Source organism: Chenopodium album, chromosome 14 (assembly GCF_948465745.1).
Source record: "Chenopodium album chromosome 14, dcCheAlbu1.1, whole genome shotgun sequence".
Lineage (NCBI taxonomy): Eukaryota > Viridiplantae > Streptophyta > Magnoliopsida > Caryophyllales > Amaranthaceae > Chenopodium > Chenopodium album.
Window position 1 is genome coordinate 11,806,737 of NC_137847.1, and position 24,068 is coordinate 11,830,804.

At 32.4% G+C, this 24,068-nt stretch overlaps 2 protein-coding genes across 2 annotated transcripts in view; both read right to left on the reverse strand.

Annotated features, from left to right (window-relative positions):
- LOC145580065 (serine carboxypeptidase-like 18) overlaps window positions 1–24,068 on the reverse strand; it is a 93,149-nt gene that overhangs the window by 45,496 nt on the left and 23,585 nt on the right. The gene's annotated exons all lie outside the window — the stretch shown is intronic.
- LOC145578412 (replication protein A 70 kDa DNA-binding subunit B-like) lies at window positions 8,118–11,209 on the reverse strand. The gene is made up of 11 exons (XM_081635727.1): window positions 11,066–11,209; window positions 10,699–10,966; window positions 10,498–10,594; window positions 10,265–10,389; window positions 10,088–10,172; window positions 9,807–9,939; window positions 9,129–9,289; window positions 8,715–8,718; window positions 8,535–8,672; window positions 8,373–8,435; window positions 8,118–8,289 (listed from the first exon to the last, which is right to left on the reverse strand). Exons 1-11 carry the CDS (start codon window positions 11,207–11,209, stop codon window positions 8,119–8,121), a joined length of 1,389 nt encoding a protein of 462 aa, XP_081491853.1. The 3' UTR covers window position 8,118.

Sequence of the window (24,068 nt, forward strand, 5' to 3'; positions counted from 1 at the left end):
TTGAATCAAATCCAAACGATGGATGTAGTACTGCAAGATAGAAAAAAAAATTCAATAACATTCTCAATGTAATTTAGTTAACAAAGTATGAAAAAATTACACTACTAATGAGAGAAAAGTAATATATACCTTCTCATGGTATGTTTTGAAATACTTCTTTGTATACTACATTGCTTGTAGTATTGCATAAATTTCCATCCTTATCGCATATCAAAACCTTCAAACCTTTTTTGTTTGTAACCCTAGAGATTGCAACGTAAAGTTGTCCATGACTGGAAACCGGTCTCGAGAGATACAAACTAACATGCGAAAGAGATTGACCTTGGCTTTTGTTGATTGTCATAGCAAAACATACTACCAACGGAAATTGTCTTCGTTGAAGCTTTACTGGCAAGTTAGTAGTATCTGATGGACTCAAAACCATTCTAGGAATGAAAACTTTATGTCCAACGTTACTACCTGAAATAATTTTAGCTTCAAGAATATACTTTCCTAGCTGAGTAATCACCAATCGTGTACCATTACATAAGCTAGAGGATTGATCAATATTCCTTAGAAGCATGACAGGAACACCAACCTTCAATTTAATCCGATGATTTGGTACACCAGAGCATCTGATTGTATTTAGGAACTCGGGTGGATATATGTTTTCTATATCCATGTTTGCATCTGCCTTACATATGCTATCAGAACTCAAGTATTCCTTTTCTTCACCTGGCAAAAAGGATATAATTAACCATTGCATTAAATATAGTATTGTAAAAAAATAATAAATTATTTATTTATACTTTATCTTTACCTGGCATTAAAGATAGCAAATATTCATTTATAGATTCTACATCATCATGAGTTGGCGCGAGAATTGCTCTTTCTTGAAAGTATTTTGTATCCCATAAATGTTCGAGTATAGATGGATAAGTACTTTCTACAATAGCTTTAACGGGATCTCGTGCTTCCGTTATCAAATTTTCTTCTGGAATTTCCATTGTACTTTCACCATCACTTGACTCTCCCACTTTACCATCTCCAATTTTCAATATCCACTCCGAAAATTCCCTTATTTCATTGTTGCTTGAATCTGAACGACCAACTTGAAGCCTCATATTTCTTGTCAATTTTAGGACTTCACAAAAACTCCACAAATAAGATGAGTTGATTGTGGCAAAAACAATGTCTTGTCTACTTCCCTTTGGGATAACTGGAAGAATTTGTCGAAAATCTCCTCCAAATACGATTACTTTACCCCCAAAAGATTGATCCGAAGTCTTTAAAACATCTCTTAAGCTTCTATCTAAAGCTTCGAAACAAAATTTATTAATCATAGGAGCCTCATCCCAAATAATAAGCTTTGTCTTCATTAAAAGCTCTGCCAAATCACTTCCTGGTTTGATATTGCATGTCGAGTCTTCTGTTACATTTAAAGGTATTTTGAACCTAGAGTGAGCCGTTCTTCCGCGAGGAAGGAGAAGTGATGCAATACCACTTGATGCAACCGGAAGCACAATTTCTCCTTTAGACCGTATAGCAGCATATAGAGTTTTCCAAATGAAAGTTTTTCCTGTGCCTCCATATCCATATATAAAGAAGACTCCTCCCTGACCTCTTGAAACTGCACTCATGATTTTATTGTACACTTTTTGTTGTTCATCAGTAAGACTTGAAAAAAGTATCTTATGCTCTTGTTGCAATGTTGATCTATCATAATACAACTCATCTTGGATTAACTTGTTTCGTCCTTCTGACATGAGCATATCATCTGGAAATGGTATCAAAGGAAAATTTCGAAGTGTGCTGCCATTGCTTTGTAAAATTTTCTCTATTTCAGACAAAGTAAAAGTCTTCAGTTGGTCATCGCTTAACTGCAAATCTGTTAACAACAAATATGTAAATTTATACATTAACACATGCTCAAATTTATTCAAGATATAAAAATAAAGTGACTTATTATATGTCCAGCCATTTTAATGTATGTTAATATGCAACTTCATTCCTCTTCTTCCCTTAACCTCAACTTCAACATTAGTATGTGCAGGAAAATACTAATTTTTATCTTCATTTTTATTCTCTGCACATTCCATTCTGATTTGAATCTGGAGTATTGATCTTTAGGCCCATTTAAAAGGATCGAAAAGAGTACTTTACTATGGTACAATTCAGAATGCAAACAAATGTATTCATGAAGACTATAAACTATAAATGAGCTCAGAGCAGAAGCTTTTGTGCTTAATCATTAAGTGTTATACTTTTCACCATTCCTACTTAAACAAAATATGCTAAAATTTTTTTTGCTTTAAAACACATACCCATAATAATGTACCTAGCTACCAGTTCAAGTATCTCCTATTCTAAATGTTATATATGTTTTTCTTGTAAACTCATACTCAATGTAGTTCAAAATATTATTGTTAACTAAAATATGATGCATGAACATGTTATTGAATCATGCAACTCTTCTTTTAAATGTAAACTGATCATTTTCAATCTATTTCATACCAATTCTAAAAAGACAAAAATAGTATATTACCATCAATTTGAAGGATATGTCTTTGTTTGTGAAGAATATCATTCGATAGTAAATGCCAAGTCGTATTCCACACAAATTCTGGTCTAGATAAACTATCAGACATCAATAGCATCGCAAAAAGACTTCTTAAATAGTGTGCAGTTCCCCAAAAACTTGCTTCTGTGATGCCATCAATGTACTCTTTGTCATCATCTAACAATCCCCTTGCATAGCAAGCTTCTTTAAAAGAAGGGTATAGTACATCATTGACCGTTCTAATATCTTCATAACATGTCGGGCCTTTAACATAATTCAACAAAATTCTTAAATAATACTTTTCACCGCATCCTGGGGGACATGGTATATTCTTCCAAATGAAAACGAATTTTGTCGTTTAGCCCATATGCCTTCTTTCCACACATATTCCGTTGGAAACTCAACGTAAGTGAGTTTTCTAGCCTTTGCATCATTCTTATTACGTTCCATCCATGCTAAGAATTGAGATTTCCTTACAGAGGGTTTATTTATGACTGCATCTATAGGATCATCATCTTCAAATACTACATTTTGCTCATCAGGAAGATGAAAACTTAGTCTTTCTACAGAAGGAAATCTGTAATGCATGTCAAATCCGAAAATTCTCCATACTGCTTCACATGGTGAAATGTACCTGCATACAATGTATCTATGCAAATTAATAATCAGCCTATGTATAATTTAATCAAGTTAAATACAATGATTAAGTTACACACACCTGCAATCATAGTATGCTTGAATTTCATCAACCTTGTCACAAGACTCTTCTTCAGACCCAGAAACAACAGCGGTGATACGATCATTTCCTTTATTTATGTATTTAAATAAATACTTGATCGACCTATGTTGATTACACCATTCAATATTGATATGTGCACCATATTTTAGGATAAGTGTTGGATTGTATGGAACAACAAATCTATTGTCTAACTTTACACCATTCTTCTCAATAAATTTCCCATCATCCCGTCTTCTATAAACAGGATATCCTTCTTCATCAACACTTGTCTCTTCAACAAAGCTCTTAGGGAAATGTTTTGAACACCTTCCTTCTTTCATGCATGGAAATTGTTTATTTAAAGCACCACAAGGACCTTGCATCATAGAATCTCCAACAAGCTTATACAACTTAGGTTCCTTTATTGGATCAGGGATTTCAGCACATATAACTTTATTTATGTCATGAGCATTAGCAATCTTGTCCTCAGATTTTAAGAATAAAAGGATGTGAGCATGAGGCAATCCACGTTTTTGGAACTCCACCGTGTATATCACTGAATCAATTTATTTGGTTATGTAGTTGCTAAAATTAAATAAAGTGTTAAAATTATATAAATCAATGAAGTAAAGATAAGAAAAATCTTACAAGCATTTACTGTGAAGGGAAATATCTTTTGATTCTTAAGATCACTTATTAAGCGATCAAGTTTCATTTTAAAAACTCTACAAAGAATGTCTGGCCTATCCTCTGGTCTGAGTCCTCTCTTTTGAATGAATCTAGTGATTTCTGGCCACTTTGGATTGCATGTAAATGTGATAAATAAATTTGGGTATCCATACCACCTGCAAATAGCCATGGCATCTTGAAAATTTTGCATCATATATCTAGCACCACCCGTAAATGATGAAGGTAAGACAATCCGTAATCCCATAGTTGATGGATCAATGTCTCCTCTCAAAACTGCATCAGCAAGATTCTTGTACAATTCTGACCTCAATTTTTTTTGATGTGTTCGAATGTAGTTAAGTCTATTAGCCTCAATCATAGTGTAGACATCAACCAAAAATTGCTGAAATAACTTTCTTGACATCAATAGTGTTGCAGCTTCATTAAGTCTTTCTTGTATCCGGAATGCAAAAAATTCTCTCATACTCAATCTCATCCTTTTTCTGGAAGAATTACTTCCATCATCATCCCTTAACAGAATATCAACCCTATAACCATCCTCACCATATGGAAATAACAATGGGTATTGCATTGCAAGGTAAGAAGGGTGAAGCTCATTTATACGTTGAAGTAAACCGGATTGCTTTTCAACAACAATATCCCTGTCTATAGAGTTTCCGATATCTCCGACAATAAGTGCTGCAACTTCAGATGCACTTGGCAGGTTGTAGTTCCTCCCATCAACCCCTCTCCTTCCGATGAGTTTTAATTTGACATTTTGAGAATCATCAGATTTAAAACGATCCCTTGCCATTCTAAAAGCCTTAGCAATTGGGTTGTGTTCATCAAGCATCGTTTTAAGATCGTTAAGAATAGCATCATTCAAATCATCCGAATTTCTTAATTGACCATGTAAAAAGAGGAAAATAATGATGTTAGGATTTTAATAGTTCAATTGACATCAAATTGAATCTAATATATAAATGACGTAAATAAGTAAGTAAAGAAATAATAAACCTCATTGCACGCTTTCGGTTTGAAACCTCATTATCTGTGTCATAAATGTAGAGTTGGCAAAATTTTGGAGATGAGCCTGAATTTGGTAGCAAACTTCCTATCCTATGATAATTCTGACCATGTAATCGAAAGGTATAAGGTCCATGACCTTGATTGATAGCTGAATCGATTTTTCCTCCCATTGACGTGAATGCATACATATTATTATAAGATCTTATGTTCTCCAAAAAATTCCTACTTCTAGGGTCCTTGTTCTTTAAAAATCCACTAAGTAGTGGTGGTGGTTCTTTTAGTAGAGGTAATTTCACTTTTCCTTGCATATAACACTTGGAGTATTTTGGATTTTTTGAGTTTCGATGCTTCTCTAATATTTCCTCGTACCAAAATATAGCACCACAAGATTGGCAAGTATATGTCTGGTCTCCAATGTCCCAATATTCTGAGCAAACATAAAACAACCCAACATTTTTAGTGATAAATTTATTTTCTTAATAAGCTCCACAAATTACAAATAGTTGATGAATAATACAAGTATATTTAAATTTTTTTGAAGAATCATTGGTGTTTAGCATTATAATTTTAAAAACTAAAGTTCTTATAAAAGATAAAATTATAGCAGCACCAATAAATCTACATAAGAGAAATCAACCTAAACTCTATTATTTTTATGAATTATAGTAACATACCTTGATTTTCTTGAGTATCATAGTGAATATGTATAGTATCCGGTGTCGAATTAGAGTGAATATCACCTGTTATTAGAATAAGTTGTATAAAATTATAAGGCATAAAATTCACACATCGTAATCGTTCATAATTATCGACTTACCAAAATGTAAATTTGTGTCCAGGTTGACCTTTTTGGATACTTGTTCATAAGTATTGATTTCTTTTCTCGACGTCGAATTGGCAGACCTTGGCTTGGTTTGAGCATTGCCACATAGTTGGGATGTTTTCTTTCTTCCGTGTTGGTTATGAGCATGCTTTGCTTTAAGCAATAAGGAATATCTTATTGGTTAGTTTGAATTCTCATACATGTAAAATATTTAGTAGGCAAAGGAATATATATAGAGTATTAATACTATGCGTTATATTGTACAACTATGTTTTTTCCAGGCAAAAAATGAATACATGGCTCAAAAGCTATCAAAAATTCAATCAAGTGTAGACATCTTTATTGCAGCGCCATTCATTTATTTTTATTTTTTTCGTATGGAGTACTGTAGAGCGTTAATTAAATGATGATAAGAATTAAAAACATGTTGTACACTTAAAAAAACAAAGTGAATAAACCTGACCATTTGTAATGTCGCTCATAGGGATTCTATAACCAATGTTGGATGAATTTGATCCTCCACAACTTTTTAATTGTGTTTGCTCTATGTTACCTGTTTTTCATATATACCCAAATAAGGTTTGACAAATTTTTTATTCAAATAAATGTAAACACGTCTTAATGATCAAAGATGATACATTACCAAGATCATTAGTTCTCTTTTGTTGGTGCTTTTCCATGATAATAGCTTTTCTCTTTTGTCTGGCAAGCTTTGTAAAGTTTGGCTCCATGTATTCATCTATTACAAACAATATATGTTAATGTTGATAAGAATAAATAATGTCAATATCATGTTAATATAGATATATAAATATATTTATTGAGAAAATTTTGGATAAGCCTAACCATTTTGAATGTCTCTCGTAGGGTGTCTACTCCCAATGTTGAATGAATTTGATACTCCAAGACATTCTCCTTGATTTTTCTCTATATTACATACATCCATATATATTTGAATAAGGTTTCACATATTTTTAAGTAAAAAAATGATTAATTGTAAAACGATAAATCACCTAGTTCATTAGTTTTCTGTCGTTGACGTTTCTCTATGAGAATAGCCTTGCTCTTAAGTCTTGCAAACTTTGTTAAATATGGCTCCATGTGTAAATCTATCACAAACAAACAAACTTTGAAAAATATGGTTCCATGAATGAAGTATGTTTTAATAATTTATTATTTCATTAAAAGAACAAACAAACTGTGTATTTTCTAAACCTAATATATACTGAGTTTAGAATGATTGCAAATCCCACATGCATCTTCATGAGTTATTAATTTTTTTAAGGTATGAAATAATTAAAATTTCTTTTCTATAAAGAATCCATAATAGTATGAATATAATATCATACTTTATATGAATGTATCCCAATTTGTATAGTGAATATAAAAATATTAATATCCTACTGTACAATTTTTACTATATAATATTATAGAATTACATATATTTTATAGCATTTTTTTAGTAAACATATATTTATATTATATTTACTAACTTAAGTGAAATATTTTTATTAAAATCCTCAAACCTTGCGATGGAAAAAAGTATAGTGAATGTATCCCAAAATATTTTTTATTCGTATAGTGAATATAACGAATGAAATTTAGTGTTTATAACGTATGAATATTATTTTTTTTCCGTATTTTAATTTCTATATAGTGGATTGACAACTCACAAGGGTAGTATTAATGGATCTATTACCATTTAAACCGTTTACTTTTATATAAACATCTGTAGGAAAGTTGCATAAAGTTAACTTTCAAATTGATTGTAGGCTTTGATAATTTTAAAAGAGTTTGTATAATGTGTCAAATTCATTGAAAAGGTAGAGCAAATTCGTGCACCCATACAGCCATACAATTTTTTATATATATATTTTTTGGTTCTAAAAACCTTGTGTATTTTAGCTTTATCTTTAGCTTTTGTATATTAACGTAATGGGGGCTTTCATAAATTGCATATGGTTTTGAAGCCTAGGCTTGATGTAACTTTATTATCTTCCTTATTTTTCTCACAAACTAAAGTTATAGTGTACCCCACTTGCTTTATCATTCTCTCTCAACTCCTTAATATATGTGTGTCTAAATTAAATATGTCAAGATTGTCAACTAAATATAAACAAAGGAAGTATGTTTTGTTAAATAGGTAATGGGCTATGTTTTGTAAGGATAATATAAGTAATTAAACTAAGATTTGGCACATAGTAATAATGACAATATCCCTTCAATTTATTATTCAATGTAATAAACAATAATGACGCAAAGTAAAAAAAAAAATGAAGTACTCGACTTCAATATTATTAAAAAATTTGCCATATAGCAATTTAAGCTTCATTAGTCGTCTCACTTGTCATCTCTTTCCATCTTAACCATGGTCTTCTTCTTGTTAGTGGATTGCACTGAACTCATCTCATCTTCATTCTCATCAAGAATAGCATTGTCAATAGACCTTTTTGTTGGAGTGATGTAAGAGACAGTAAGGTCTTCATTATCACATGTAATGGAAGTAGAGTCCTACAATGCATAAATAAATAACAATTATCACGCATTAAAATATAAAGTGTAAAAAATTATTGATTAATTTTGTTAAATATAACCTTGTTTTTCTCAATGGAAGGTTGAATCGAATTACAATGAGATTCCGCTTCCGTATCATGTTCCTACCATAAAATTAAAGAGAAAGTTAATTTATTCATAGTACAAATGTTAGTTAATCTTATTCTTTATTATAGAGAATCTATTTTTATGTCTATACTTACATGCACAGTACTATTATTCACATCCAAAAAGGTCTTGATCAATTCCTCATCCTCACTAATTTTAAGGACAGTAAACTTGTCATAATTTTTTTTCAAGATTATATTTGGAGATTTGGATCTTGAAGAGAAATTTTCGATCTATTAGCATATCAAGTTCATCTGGAAACGAATCACCTTTACCAGCCTGGAAAAAAAAAATAAAAAAAAAAATTGAAAGATAGTAAGTGAGTGATGAAATAATATTATTGTCTACAAAACTGATATTTTAATTAAATTAATATGTTCATGTGAAATATATAAAAGATCTTATATGATTATTAAAATTATAACTGTATGAGATATTATTAAATCTATTTAATAATGCATAATACTATAATGTTGTTACCTTTGTTAGCTTATCTTTCAAATCCATTGCTGATATTTGAATAATTTGAAATATTTCGCGGTCAAACATTACAAAAGTTGCAAATCCACTTTCATCTTATACCTATTTTGGTTTAATTTTAATAGAGAAAATAAATTATATTATTACAAAATTCTTGTAGGTTTTAATCTTTCTCAAAATATAGTTAATAGGTTGATTTGAAAATGTACCTTGGCGGTGCAGATTTCACATGAGAGTCGCATTTTTGGCACCAATATTGACCACTTCCTTCATAATCAACCTTTTTGTTATAAGTTTTGCACGAGTGATAATACCAATTGGTATTAGTTTCAAAAGCTACAATGGTAGCATAAGTCACACAAGAACATTCCTACAAAATTTTAACAAAAATCAAAACTAAATGAATTATTTTAGCATAAAAGTAAACTAATCAAATATTCAACTTTTAGCATAAAACTAATCAAATATTCAACGCCTGACGTCGGATTGGCAGATCTTGTCTTGGTTTGAGCATTGCCACATAATCGTGATGTTTTCTTTCATCCGTGTTGGTTATGAACATGTTTTGCTTTTAGCAAAAGGAATAGCTTATTACCCCACAAAAATTTTAACAAAATCAAAACTAAATGAATTATTTTAGCATAAAACTAATTTTTTTTATCAATAATCAAAAGTTAGCATAAAACTAATTTTATTTTCAATGTTTAGCATAAAATTATTCTACCAAAAGTAATCATATGCAATTATTTATTAAACCAATACAAAATCAGTCATATTTCCTATTTTGTTACATAAAAAAAAAAAACCTTTATAAGTAACAAAATAGAAAATTCAACTATACAGAAATTTTGAATCGTATAAAAAATCTTCATGCGTAAAAAGTTTACCTTGTTAGAATTAGATATTTCATCCAATTGTTTTCGTTCAGACAATTTAAGAAATTCGTCAGATATGGAGTATGCACTCTGACTTGATATATGAGTCAACCTTTGTGAATGTATATCATCTTGATCAACAATACTACAAAAAAAAAAAAAAAAAAAAAAAAAAAAAAAAAAAAAATTAATAGACAAACATGAAATTATAATAGATTATTGTTAAAAAAATTTATGCAAAAAATTTCGAGGAATATATAAATTTTACAAAAAGTTATCATATGCAATTTTACCTTTCCCTAAAGTCGTTAATTTCGGGGATGCCTTGATCATGTAAAATGCGTGTGGCATAGTAAGAATTTGTTAAAGTGATCTCATCTACATAAATAATAAAAAGTCATACATAGTTAAACGCTTAATGATCATACTTTAGCAAAGTAGCAAAATAGTTTCATATAAAATACATTTACCTTTCCAAATCTTAATTTTGGCAAATTGTATGATAACAATTTTGTGACTTTGATTACTCTCATTCAAATACTTTGACATATCCTCAGCAAATTTACCCCACAAAAGACATTTCATTGTATTATTACTGTGAAAAAAAATAATATCCGTTAAACTTGAAGAATGGTGCATTTTTATATATATATTTAACAACAATTATGTAATAAATTAAAATAATAAAAATATGCATTCTTACTCTAAGTCTTCCAATTCAATAGGCAACTTGTAGTTTGGAGTAGTATCTTTAGACGTGTCTATCATATCACCTACTCCAATAACTTCTCCAATAACATCTTTATTATGTAAGAAAGATGATGATAAATATATATGTATTAGTATAGCAAATTAATAATATTCTTACAAAATAATTAGTGTATTGTATTGATATTTATCTTACCTATGCAAAACATTTCATTTACTTCTTTTTGAAGAATTTTTTCAAAAGGAACTAAATCAAGTCCATGTAGCGAGAGTCGTGCATCTTCACAATCTTTAACCGAAGTCCTATAAAAAAAATCAATCTTATAGGTATGGTTAGTAACTCTAATATTACCAACGTTGTCTACCACTCCAAAGTTAGAAATAATATATGTAAAATCCTCTTTCACAAGACTTTCAAATCGCTTTATGAGAGACATCTTGATATTGGCTTGAATTTTGTCACCCTATAATATAAAATTAATACACGTAAGTATATATAAGTTATAAAGGAAGTTTTTGATGCTATGATAAAATCAATATTAAACTTTACTACATGCATTTACCTTTTCATCAACCAAAACTAACTCAATTGATTTAGTTATGTTTGGCTTGTAGTAATCGGGTTTACGCCAGAGTCTCACAATTCTTACCCTAATTTTCCAACTCTCTTTTAGTGGGGTAATATCTCTTATCATAGTAAATGCCATTGTTAATATAGATATTTAATACAAGTACTACATATTATAAATTATGTGCCTATATATAATGGTGTGTAAACATTAATTATGTTAAATGTCATACATGGTAAATTTTTATAGCATATTTAAATATATTAATATTTATAGCATATTTACATAGCAACTGGATTGTGTTCATCAAGTATCGTTTTAAGATCATTAAGAATAGCATCATTCAAATCATCCGAATTTCTTAATTGACCATGTAAAAAGAGGAAAATAATGATGTTAGGATTTTAATAGTTCAATTGACATCAAATTGAATCTAATATATAAATGACGTAAATAAGTAAGTAAAGAAATAACAAACCTCATATATTAATATTTATAGCAAATTTGTTTCCCATATATAAAGATATTTTTATTGAAGCAATTGGATATAAAGATATTTTAATGAAGCAATTGGATTGTTATTCGTATAGCATATATTAATATTTATAGCAAATTTGTATAGTGAATATAAAGATATTTTTTATTTGTATAGTGAATATAAAAATGTGTCCAATAAAAAAAACTCCCTCGAAAGAAAGGGTTTTCTCTCTAGAAAGTAGGGTTTGGCTGCCGTACGAGACGGCTATTCTTCTGTTTCTTGATTTTGATTGATCATGGCTGACGAAATTGCTGAAAGATATGCAAGGCTTCAATTGGAGGAAGAAGAGAATGGGGTCGTGGACTTAGGGGCTGTTGAAAAACAAACTTCAAATGACAAATTCCATTTTCTCTTGATTGGTAGACTTGTGACTGAGAGACCGTACAATATCGAGGCTTTTAAGAATACCATGACAAAGGCTTGGGGTGTTACTAACAGAATAGTTATTAGGGTATTGGGTCCTAATCTATATGCTTTCCAATTCTTTCATTGGAGGGATAAGGAGAGAGTGTTGAGGGATTGCCCATGGTGTTTTGATAACAAATTATTTGTGCTGAGGGAAGTAGAAGGAGATGAACAACCGGAGAATGTTTCACTTGTGCATGCTCCTTTCTGGGTTCGAATTAAAAATCTGCCATTTAATTGCAGAACTGATGATGATGTGAAGGAAATTGTGGGGAATTGGGGGGAAGTCTTGGAGGTGGAGCAGGACATGCTGGGTTTGGATAGGTTTAGGCGAGTCAAAGTGCTTCTAAACATCACAAAACCTTTGCGAAGAGTGCAGCGTGTTAGAGACAAAAAAGGGGATGTGATTGTGGTGGAATTCGCCTATGAAAGATTGCCGTTTTTCTGTTTTGTGTGTGGGATCATCGGACATTCGGAGAAAGACTGTTGCTTGGTGTCGGAAGAGTGCAAACAAGAAAAATTGGGCTGGGGGAGGTGGCTGCGTGCCTCGCCTCGGAAGGGCAAGATGAAGGATGATGAAGAACTTGAAGCGGTAATGGGTGGGAGGAAGAAATTGTTTGTCACTAAGGAGATGGAAAAATCATCCTTGGAGCACGAGAAGGAAGTGAGTGAGTTGGAGGCAGAGGTGCCTGTAGGAGAGCAGCCGCTCATCGAGGGTGGGGGTGGTTTTGGTTCGGGGGTAAGGGAGCTGGAGATAGGGGTGAATAAGGGGGAGCAGGAGAATGTTAAGGGGGGAGGTGAGATTGTCTCGGGGGGTGAGGGGGTTGATGTGAGTGGGGGGAAGATGGAAAAAGGGAAGGAGGTGTTGGAGGGTATGCATCAAGAGAGTAAATTGGATGCTAGTGGGAAGGTGGGGGCAGAGAGCTTGAAAGGGGTGAGGACTTGGCAAAAATGGACGAGAGAAAAAGATTCATATGACAGCTATATGAGGGGGGAGGATCAGTTAGTGTTGGGAAAGAGGGGCAGGACAGAGGATGATGGATTAAAGGATGGTTTGGTGTCTGATGATGATTTATCCGGATTGCGAGTGGCGGAGATTGTTGCTAAACAATCCCGCCGAGCTCAATGAGTGTTCTTAGTTTGAACTGCAGAGGGTTGGGCAATTCCTCTGCAGTGAATAACTTCCGGAATTTAATTCGGAGGGAGGCCCCGTCTCTTATCTTTCTAATGGAGACGAAATTGAGTAGTGGTGAAATGTGTAAAGTCCGGGAAAAATTAGTTGGTTATGATGGTGTTGCGGTGGATAGTAGAGGAAGGTCTGGGGGAGTTGCTATGTTTTGGATGAGTGGTTTAGAGGTGGAGTTAATCTCGATGTCATTGCATCATGTGGATGTGCTAGTCAAAAAGGGTGTTGGGGATGAAGCTTGGAGACTTTCGGGGTTTTACGGGTGGCCGGAAGTGACCAATAGACATCTCTCGTGGGAGCTCCTTGGTGAATTAGCAAATGGGAGTGGAGAACCGTGGGTGTGTGTAGGTGATTTTAATGAAATTTTGCATGATTCGGAGAAGAAAGGTGGTAGAGATAGGGCAATATGGCAAATGGGGAATTTTAGGGAGGTGGTGGATACTTGGAATTTGTGTGATGTAGACTTTAAGGGGTACGAGTTTACTTATGATAACGGTCAATGGGGGGATGATGACATTCAATGCCGACTTGATAGGGCCTTAGCGGATCAAAGATGGATGGCTTCTTTTCCGAGAGCAAAAGTGCTTAACCTTGAGAGGGAGTGGTCGGATCATGCTCCGATTTTGTTGTTGCTTGATGAAGAAAAGGGTAATACGAAGAGAAAGGAGAAGCCTTTTCGCTTTACACAAGTTTGGGTGGAGAATGATGGGTGTGAAGAGGTGGTTCGGCATGGCTGGATGATGGGTGGAGGGTCGGTTGGCTGCGTGTGCGGCTGAGCTCAAGGTGTGGAGTGATAGTGAGTTTGGAAAATTTTTTAGGGAGATTAGAAGAAGGAGGAAAAAGCTTGTTTCTCTTAATAAAGGCAGCAGGTCAGAGAATCGGGTTAGAGAAAGGAGAAAGGTAGTGAAGGAGGTCAATGATTTAATTCATCATGAGGAGATATATTGGAGACAACGCTCAAGGGCGTTATGGCTAGCTGCGGGAGACAAGAACTCAAGCTTTTTTCATAGGAAAGCTTCGCAAAGGCGTCAAAAAAATAATATTGGGTGTCTTGTTGCAGATGATGGTGTTAGGCATGATGAAGAACATGGAATTTGTAAAGTGGCAGTAGAGTATTTCCAAACTCTTTTTACATCTTCAGTGGGCTCCAATTTTGATGAGGCTTTGAGTGGGGTTGATCCACGTGTGACTAGTGAGATGAATGAAGGCTTATGTGTTGAATATTCAGCAGAGGAAGTGCTCAAGGCTCTTAAACAAATGCATCCTCTTAAAGCTCCCGGTTCGGATGGTATGTGCCCTCTTTTTTTCCAAACTTATTGGCATATTGTTGGCCCTGCTGTTACTACTCTTGTGATTGATGTGCTTAATGGCAATGTGATTCCGAAAGAAATTAATAAGACCTTTATTGTGCTAATTCCAAAAACAAAGTCCCTGGACAAAATGACGGAATTTAGACCTATTAGCCTTTGCAATGTGGTGTACAAGTTGATTACTAAGGTGTTGGCAAATAGATTAAAGGTTTTTCTTTCGGATATTACGTCTTTGAATCAGAGTGCTTTTACCCCGGGCAGGCTTATTACTGATAATATTTTGGTGGCTTTTGAGGTGTTTCATCATATGAAAAATTCGAGTAGTAGTAATGGGTCTATGGCTTTGAAATTAGATATGGCTAAGGCGTATGATAGAGTGGAATGGAGTTTTCTGCGGGCTGTTATGTTAAAATTGGGTTTTGTGGAGAGCTGGGTGGATCGTGTTTTGCATTGTGTGTCGACTGTCACGTTCTCAGTTCTTATAAATGGGGCACCTTCGGGGGAGTTTACTCCATCTAGGGGTTTACGACAAGGTGACCCTCTTTCCCCATATTTATTTATTCTTTGTGCAGAAGCTCTTTCTGGGTTATTGAATAAAGCCGTGGTGGATGGTAGTTTACACGGGATCAAAGTGGCATCGTCAGCTCCTTCTATTTCTCACTTATTATTTGCAGATGATAGTATTATTTTTTCAGGTGCGAATGTAGAGGAGGTGGAGACAATTTGTAATATTCTTCATACTTATGAATTGGCTTCGGGGCAAAAGGTGAATCTTGATAAGACGACGGTGTCTTTTAGTAAGGGTGTTTCGGATGAGAAGAGGAGGGAGCTCGCCAACTTGATGGGAGTGAAGTTGGTGGATATTCATGATAAGTATCTTGGTCTCCCTACGGTGGTAGGTAGATCAAAGAGAGTGATTACAAAGGGGGTTCGTGAGAAATTGTGGAAGAGACTTCAAGGGTGGAAAGGGGGAATGCTATCAAAGGCGGGTCGGGAGGTGTTGATTAAGGCCGTGGCCCAATCTATCCCAACCTATGCGATGAGTGTGTTCAAATTTCCCTCTTCCTTTTGTGATGAGTTGCGTTCGATGGTGTCGAATTTTTGGTGGGGCCAGAAAAAGGGTGAGAGAAAGATCCATTGGTTGTCATGGAGGAAGCTTTGTGAGCCGAAAGCAGCAGGGGGCTTGGGTTTAGAGATTTCAAATATTTTAATGCGGCTCTTCTAGGAAAGCAGGCGTGGAGGATTATACAAGAACCGGACAGCTTGATTGCAAGAGTGTTGAAGGCGAGATACTTTGCTAATGGGGATTATTTGAGCTCTGAAATTGGGAGTAACCCGAGTTACACATGGAGGGGTCTTTGGGGTGTGAAATGGGTCATTCAAAGGGGGATGAGGTGGAGGGTGGGGGATGGGCTCAATATTCCGGTGTGGCATTGTCCTTGGATTCCCGGGATGCAAACTAGAAAGGTACTATCTCCTGTTATTCATGATAGGGGTGATTTGAGGGTATGTGATCTCATTCACTTGCCTACGGCGTCCTGGAATGTTGAAAGGGTGAATGCTAATTTTTTGCCATTTGAAAGGGAAAGAGTGTTAAGCATTCCTCTTAGTTTTCGCCTTCCCGAAGACAAGCTCTGCTGGGATTTAGAGAAGGATGGAAAATACTCTGTACGGTCAGCGTATAGGGCGATTTTTGGGGATTGGGATAGTGAAAATGTGGCTTCTTCTTCACTAGCTACTAAGATCTGGAATAAGGTATGGCATTCGAATATACTTCCAAGAGTTAAAATTTTCTTTTGGAGAGCTTGTAGAGGAATTTTACCCACCTCTAAGGGGTTGAGTAAGAGAATACAAGAGAGGGATGCTAGCTGTAGTGTGTGTGGAGTTGCTGAGGAAACGGAGCTGCATTGTTTGTGGGATTGTGTCATAGCCAAATTAATTTGGGAGGAGTGTGAGCTGCTTGAAATTTTGAGAGGGGAGTTCAGAGACTTCTCGGACATGGTGTTAGTTGGTATGGAGCGCTTGTCAAGTTCAGAGCTTGTTCTTTTTATTATGACCTGCTGGGCTATTTGGAACGCTAGGAACCGATGGATTTTTGAAGGAGAGAAGTGTGACCCCAAGCACTCGATGGAGCATTTGAAGAAACTTATCGGGGAGCTAGCAAAGGAGGATTTATGTGCTGTATCGAAGGGTAAATCAGCTCGCAAACGCTGGAAGCCACCTCCTACTGGCGTGCTGAAGCTAAATGTGGATGGGGGTGTTTTTGAGGGGGTGGGTTCTTCTGCAGGGGCTGTGATGCGAGGGGCTGATGGTGCTGCTGTGCTTGCTGCTGTTTGGATGGTGGAAGATAGGTGGGAGCCGAAGATAGCTTAAGCGAAGGCCATTCTATGGGGTGTGCAAGCGGCTGCTGATTTTGGAGTACGAAGAATCATCGTCGAAGGTGATTGCTTGGGGGTGTTGAACGCAATTGAAGCACAAGAGAGAGGGGATAGTAGTCTTCATTTAATATTTGATGATATTTATCATGTAATTCAAGGTTTTGAATCTGTGTCTTGGAAGTATGTTAGTAGGGAGGGTAATAAGGTTGCGCATGAGTTAGCTCATTGCTTTCCGTGGGTATTGGGTAGTAGAGTCTGGTTGTCGAATTTTCCTGATTGTATTGTTCCGTTTTTGGATCTTGATCTCCCTATTAATGATGAATGAGTAAGTCTTTGGGGCTTTGTTTCAAAAAAAAAAAAAAAATGTTTCCAAAATCCTAATAATGTATCCCAATTCAAATGATTTATTTAGGAATTTTAAAAAAAGAAAAAAATAAAATAAAAAACCTAAAACAGGGACACGTGGCAGCCATGGAGCTAGTGTACCCTGTTTTAGTATAGTATATAGACTAGTTTTGTATCCCGTGCGATGCTTGTGTTGTTTATCGAATTCATTCAACTCGTGGATTAATAATCACTTGACAAAATCATACTTGTCCGTTTGTGGGTATTAATAATGTACAACAAAAAATGAACGATCATCTAAAGCAGTGATCTCTTTTCATTTTCTCTAAATTTATAGGAAAAGGTTAGTTGCATGTTAAGACTTAAGAGAATGATTATAAAATCACAGGTCTTTTGATTTTTTATTTTTTTCCATTAGTATGTCTTTGGATCCGTCATTTGTATAGAAATATTGGTATTTTCTTGAAAATAAAATTTTAAACCAAAAGTATTATTGAAAACAAAACTCTATAAATAACTCTTTTCTCCAACTAAATTTATCCAAATAAATTTATTCAAATTTCATTGAAAATAAAACTCTAAAATAACTTTTTTATCCTAATTAATCTATCCAACTTTTTTATTATATTCCACAAAAAATATAAAAAATATTTAAATAAATCCTACATGTCATATCTATCTATCTATATCTATATACTATACTAAAACAGGGTACACTAGTTCCATGGCTGACACGTGTCCCTATTTTAGTTTAGTTTATTTTTGATTAAAAATTATTACGAGGTATATTTGTCAATATATAATCTTTTCATATATATTATCGCATATTAATTTTATGGAGTACTACATAATCTTCTCCCAAAATGACACTTTGTTACGATGTGTATCTTTTAAAAATTCTATTCATAAATTTTATTTATAGAATACAATATAATCTTTCTCAATTGTAAATAAACATGTATAAAATCTTTCTCAAATAAATATAATATCTTTTAAGAAGATATGTATTCTTATATGTATTATTCTAAGATTACACTCTATTTATATTAAGAAACTAGCTTATTAGTTCCTAATATACTGAGTTTTATTTACTCAAATTAAATACTATTATGACTCATTTTTAAAGTTATGTCATGGATCTTAGATTTTGCATTACTATACCCTACTAATTAGATTTGTCATGAATATAGTCTCTATAAGCCAACAAGGAGACAAAAGTACTTAATGTTAAGATATATTCTCGAATATAGACTTTATTATACTGTTATTAGGTACAATCAAAATTAGTCATTGGTCTGATAAGCAAACATAAGCACATAACTTACAATGGTTTGGTAAACAATCCCTTTTTTTTTTTTTTTTTTTTTTTTTTGACAAATATACAAATGCTAATAATTAACGTCCTACACTTTAGAGTGATTTCCATCAATATTGTTAGAAAAGTTATAAATTCCAATATTATGTTAGTTTTTGTAAATATTCCCTACCTACCGTCCATGTCACCATAAAAATTGATTTATATTTTTTTTTAAAAGTAAAACCGCTAATTAGGATTCGTTTGGAATCACTGTGGTTTTCTGTTTTTTGGTTTTTTGTTTTCAAAATCATATAATATATGTCCTATAATGAATAAAAAATTAGTCAAACTTATTAAGAAAATGATAATTTTGAAAACTAACAACAAAAAAGTGGAAACACCTTTTTCTTGTTTCCTGTTTTAACTGAAAATAAAAAATGATGCCAAACAAGCCTTGAATTAGCGGTTTACTTGAAATTCATGTACACGAAACAAAATAAATGAAACCGCTAATTCAATTAGCGGTCGGTTTTGTTGTAAAATAGTTAAAGAAAAAAAGAAAAAAAAAATAGTTAATGATGTGGACAGTATATAGAAAATATTAGCAAAAAGTGACATATTCTTGGAATTTATAACTTTTTCAAGCATTTCTTTGGAAATCACCCTACACTTTACCATAACACAAACTATGTGATCATTGAAAAATTATGTATCATGCATTTATATTCACCAGTTATATACGTAGATTTTTTTTTTTTTTTTTTTTTTTTTTTTTGGCATGATTCTTACATATAGACCCACTCAATTTTCTAGTACATTGCATGATTATTTTTAGGTCTCCATCCATTACTAGATCGAAACTACTATTATCTATATTTGAACTTATGACTATATATGTATAGTGTGTGTTATTTCTTAATTAGTTAACCATCGTTAAGTAAATGAATTAGTTCGATCTAGCATAATCTTAAACAATATAAATCATCTTTGTAAAAATATGATTGTGTTTTCCTTAAAAATTATACATAGAAAATTCTAATATTTTTGGCATTTTATATCTTTACTACGATGTATACATAATCACTTATATATGTCACAATTATTGTATGTTTGATTATATATCATTAAAAAAAATAAAATAAAAATAAAATTGACGGTAAAATTGATCATATAAGATGTTTTTATTCTACATTTTGTCACTCTATATAAAACATATGTATAAACATCTTTTTATAGTTAGCGGCTCCTCTATTTTTCTATAACAATAATGGTCAATTACAAATTATGAATAATTGTAAAAAAAAAATAATACAAAGTATTTCTTGATCATTATATGAAGAATCTGGACAGTTTTATAAATTAGGAAAATATTTATGATATTGCATATTATGTAACAATTTTTATAGCCAATAAAAACTTCTATTCTACATATATTAGTCAACTTTGTATTACGATTTAGTAAAAGAAAGGATGATAACTTATTATATTTTTTGAGGATGGTGATGATGGATATTTCTATATGGTGAGGATCGATGGTTATAGGGTTGATATGCTGTTAAGGGATATTAATAATGGAAGTAGTTCTTCCACAAAAAGGCATTGATTTAGTATGAGAGAATTTTTTGCATTCCGAATACAAGAAAGACTTAATGAAGCTGCAATATTATTGTTATCAAGAAAATTACTATTTGAGCTATTCTTAGTTGATGTCTACATTATGATTGAGGATGATAGATTTAACTACATTTGAACACATAAAAATAATTAAAGTCAGAATTTTATAAGAATATTGCTGATGCAGTTTTGAGAGGAGATATTTATCCATCATCTACGGGATTACAATTTGTTTTACCTTCGTCATTTACTGGTAGTACTAAATATATGATGCAAAATTTTCATGATGTCATATATGCAGGTGGTATGGTCTAGAAAATTTTATAAGCCTTCTTGACCATTTTATGAAGATTCTCCTTTATAGAAGGTGATACGATTAGATACTCCTTTATAGAAGGTGATACGATTATTTGATAAATATATGTAACATAAAAAACAGGATATTACACTTAAAAAATCAATCAAATAAATAATTGACTAAAAACTATTATCTGAATACTTTATATAAAACGAAATGATATACTGCTGATTAAAACTCAATCACAAAATTATGAATTTTGATTGATTATTTGGTATTACGAATTGATTTTGATTGATTCAAATATGTTTGGTAATAGTTGTCAAATTTTGTTAAATTATGTTTTTTAAATTATATTTTGCGACTATACATCAATGGAGCTCCGTCAAGAACGATGCAAAGACATCTAAAATTATTCAAGAGTAGTTTAGAAGTGATAATGCCATTAGTTTAGGGGTGTTTAATTCTTGTATTGAGAATTTAGAGCTTTTAAGGGATAATTATAAGTGCTAAAGGCCTATTATAAATTAATGAAATCACTCCTCACTATTCCATTTTTTTTTTTTTTTTTTTTTAAATTTATGCTTCACCTATAATCAAATAAAAACATATTTAAGATGTGGGGTGGGTATTGTTAGTTAGTTCATGGAATAATAATAGGGATTTGGGATAATATTATATGTGTAGCCTGCCACCATTGAGTTATTTAATTAATGTTATAGGGGTTACACGATTAGTGTTATACGGCTTATTTAGGGTCTGTTCTGTTCACCTTATTTTCACTTATTTCAGGTTTAATAAGTTTAGATAAGTTCAGGTAAGTTTAGATATGTTCGGATAGATTAAGATAAGTTCAATTAGTGAAAATCAAGTGGATAATATAGAACTAAGGGTGTGTTCTATTCAGTTTATTTTCACTTATCTGAACTTATCTCAACTTATTTGAACTTAACTTAACTTATTTGAACTTATCTGAACTTATTAAAACTTATTTTAGTTGTAATTTAAACTTAGGTAGCCCTTATCAGAACTTATTATTCCTAAATTGAACTTATCTTAACTTATTTTTCCTAAACTGAACTTACCAGAACTTATTAGAACTTATAAGACCTGTAAAATAAGTGAAAATAAGGTGAACAGAACGGACCCTAAGTGTTATAGTTGTTACTTTGTCAGTGTTGTAGGGGTTACTATGTTATTTAAGGGTTACGCAATAAGTATAATAAGGCTCTGTTCACTTCACCTTAAAGATATAATATTTAGTAAAAATAATTTCAGTGAAATAAAAACAAGTTCAGTGTAGTAAAATTAATTTCAGTTCAATAAAAATCAAAAACTTTAAACAAGAAATATAATAGGAAAATTTATTAAAAAAAGCTTAGCAAATATAATTTTAATTTAGTAAAATTAATTTCAGGTGAAGTGAACAAGAGCTAAGAAGTTACTCTGTTTGAACAATAAAAATAATTTAAGTTCAACAAAATAGTTTCAATTTTGTAAAAATAATTTCAGGTGAAGTGAACAAGAGCTAAGAAGTTACTTTGTTTGTATAATAGGGGTTACTCTAATCTATTAGTGTCATAGGGGTTACTCCGTTTTTTATAAGCGGCTACATAATGTGACCTGCCGCATATAACGTATTATGGATTTTGTATATGTCATCATGTACGGGTGATATCTCTTAGATACTTGTATATTAATTTTTTTTTTTTTTTACTATTATATATATGCAACAAAAATATCAAATGATTACATAACTAAAAAAAAAAAAAAAGAGACAATTAATCAAACATAACTATGGGAAAGCCTAAACATCATTCCGAGGTCATATTACGAGATTATTTATTTTTTTTTAAAAGGTATACTAAGCTTTAAATTAGTGGCTTTGCAGATTTATAGATTGGTATATTTTTGCATGGGAAAGGTGTGATAGGTGTGTGGTGATGAGGTGGATTCATCGTCATATAATAAAAAGGTAGAAAGTGATGAGATCAAAAATCTAATTTATAACAGTTTATGTTAAATTTCAAGTGTTTTTAGAGGCCATAGAGGAGAAAAAAGATACGACATTATTTGTGATCTACAAAGTACAAATACAATGATCATATTGTTATTATAATGATAAAACTTTTCCAAACATTTATTGAGTTAAAGGACGGAGATAATCATTTTGAAAATGAGGTAGCCAGTGACTTAGTAGAAAGAGAAAATTCAAGTTTATCAATGTGATAAACAAATTAAAGGAAGTTTATCAAGGGGTAAAATGGTACAATATGTATGCATTGAGGGGTATATGTGTAATTTAATTTAGACGATCTAACTAATGGCGTTAACTTCTCTTCGACGTTAATAATGAGAAACCAGAAACCCACCTAGCTTTATCATCTCTCTTCGTTGGCCCATCCACCGACGGCGACGAGCCATCTGAGTCGTCACTCGGAGGAGCATCAATGGAAGGATTGAAGCTCACAAGTAGCTTTAATGAAGGAGGACGGTAAAACCCAACCCTTTAGTGTTAACCATGCCCTTGATTTCTCCATTTCTCTTAGGGTTTTAGTTTAATTTGGTGGCAAAGCCTCCGAAATCTGGTGGAGAAATGGTGGTTGTCCATTGAAGCTAACTTATTCCTCCATTGAAGCTCAAGATTGATTGAGCTTAGAGGTATTGTACTAATTTCTGCTGCACCTCCTTGCTTCAATGGAGAAAACTCTCTAAGTCCGTCAATTTTTGTTCGTCATTGTCAGTTGTCTAAGTGGGTTGGAAAATATTTTTTATTGTACAGTGCGAAAATCAAGGCATTTTGTTTACCAAAAAAGCCATTTGATAAAAATCTCATGTTTATCAAATTGATAAACCTGGGCTTCCTCAAGTAAAAATGAGGGAATAAAATATGACTTAATGTAGATATTAATTGTATTTTACAAATCCTTACATACAATTTAAGAATTAAAAAAAAAAAAAAAAGTTGATTTCAAGTAGTCCTCTATATATCTTTGAGGGTTAAAAATATATTGTTAAAACATATTTGTAAGTAAATTCATTATTACTCATTAAATTATTTTATATTAAAATTCTGTGAAATTAATGAGTATTGTACTAAGACTTATAAACCGTGCATCGCACGGGTGCTACACTAGTTAATAATTAATTGTCACCTATGGCGCGGCACTTGGCATTATCTCGTGGCTTGGCTAAAAGGGTAATGAGTTAGTATAAGTTTGAGGAGAAAGAAGAAAGTAAAAGGTTTTGTGGGGATCATTAGTTAGTAGAATATTATTAAAAAATAGAGATAACTTACTAAACAAGGAAAGGTTTTATCTATTTAAACATAGTCGGAAAAAGAAAATGTTTCATTTATTTAACCATGGAGGAAGTAAACGGTTTTTGTTTGTTACACACGTTTTTGTAAATAAAGTAAAGGCTTTTTTTTATTAAAACTAGCCTTCTGTCTTGTGCAATGCACGGGTTATTTATATGTATACAATATTAATTTTTATTTTATATATGTTTTTATTGAAAAATGAATAATTTATAAAGGAGACAAAGAAGTGAAAATTGATATTAAGTTGAGGGAAAGGGAACCAAACAACATTAATACATGTATTGAATTAAAGCTATTTATTTAT

Coding starts and splice junctions, on each gene's coding strand:
- LOC145578412 (XM_081635727.1), bottom strand. CDS start 11,209: ATGGCATTTACTATGATAAGAGATATTACCCCACTAAAAGAGAGTTGG. Junction 10,390..10,497: donor ATTGAATTGGAAGACTTAGA/GTAAGAATGCAT, acceptor TTTTTTTCACAG/TAATAATACAATGAAATGTC. Junction 9,940..10,087: donor ATTAACGACTTTAGGGAAAG/GTAAAATTGCAT, acceptor TTTTTTTTGTAG/TATTGTTGATCAAGATGATA.